Source organism: Condylura cristata, unplaced genomic scaffold, assembly GCF_000260355.1.
Source record: "Condylura cristata isolate star-nosed mole 26May11 unplaced genomic scaffold, ConCri1.0 scaffold00016, whole genome shotgun sequence".
NCBI classification, from domain to species: Eukaryota; Metazoa; Chordata; class Mammalia; order Eulipotyphla; family Talpidae; genus Condylura; species Condylura cristata.
The window spans coordinates 38,262,250-38,263,383 of record NW_004567117.1 but is presented as its reverse complement, the minus strand read 5'-3'; the positions used below and the strand labels follow the sequence as shown (position 1 = coordinate 38,263,383).

Below are 1,134 nucleotides of genomic sequence, written 5' to 3'. Positions count from 1 at the left end.
CCCCTCGGGCCGCCGCCGCCTGCCTACGCCTGCGGGCCCGGCTTCGGGGACAAGTTCCCGCTGGACGAGACGGACCCGCGCAACAGCAGCATCGCGGCACTGCGCCTGAAGGCCAAGGAGCACATCCAGGCCATCGGGAAGCCGTGGCAGGGCCTCTAGGGCAGCGGGCGCCAACTCGGGCCAGGAGACCGTCGGGGCTGCTCTCAGCATCCTCCCTCTAGGTCCCCTCACTCGGCCCCTTGTTCCCGGGCCGCCTGATTGGGGTGTGGACCCCCTCCTGCTCAGGACGCTCGAGGCTGGCCGAGGCCCCCTGGCCACCCCACCCCCTCGCAGACCCCAGTTGCTGTAAAGGGAGAGGCAGCCCACTCCTCCCACCCCTGAGCGCGCTGGAGCCGCCAGGTTCAAGGGGTCCAAAGCACCATACCTTGACTGGGGTCAGGGAGCCCAGAAAAAGAAACTTCGGGGAGCAGGGGTGAGGGTGGGGGGCCAGGAATAGAGTTTGAGGGACTGTTGTATAAGTAGTTTCAAAGTATTTGGAAGGAGAATTAAAGATGTACTCTTTTGATTGACTCTAGTTGAGCAACTTGGGACTGGGGTTTGGGAGAAGGAAGGTGGTGGGAAGGGGGTACCTGAGCACCTCCAGTGATAGGCCATCTAGTAAGAAAGCAGATGGGTGTGGAAGAGCTGGGGCCACCTCCCTCTTCCTGGACCTCCTGGAATCACTTTCCCAAAGCAAAGCGTTGTCCCATTTCCGGACTGAGGCTCCGGGGATCAGGCGCCCTCTGACGCTGGCCAGTGGGAGTTGTTCAAAGCCTGAAGCTTCAGCTTCCTGCGCATTCCAGGGCCTCAGCACCGCAGCAGTTGCACAGTGGCTGCTACTTTGCAGGATTGATCCCTACGGGAAGTGTCCAGGCCACCTTCCTCAGACTGAGAGCTGGGCACCCCACAGGCCCTGGCCTCCTCTCTCTTTCCAGCGTCTCTGGCCTCAGGTCTTCTCACACCACTGTCCAGGTTACCAGATCAGTGCCAACCTCTGCTACCCAGGGTTGATGATGTTAACTCTTTTCCTTTTCTTAGCCTTGGGTCCTCTTTTATTCCCCAACCAGTGGCACCCCTTAAGGCACCCTGGGTTAG

General features: G+C 60.6%; 1 protein-coding gene across 1 annotated transcript in view; it reads left to right on the top strand.

The window, feature by feature from the left end:
• Positions 1-159, top strand: part of RAX (retina and anterior neural fold homeobox) — a 3,992-nt gene extending 3,833 nt beyond the window's left edge. The window contains exon 4 of the mRNA XM_004684020.1: positions 9-159. Within this exon, the coding sequence (XP_004684077.1) occupies positions 9-159 (151 nt within the window). The remainder of the gene's footprint in view (positions 1-8) is intronic.
• Positions 160-1,134: the final 975 nt, after the last annotated feature.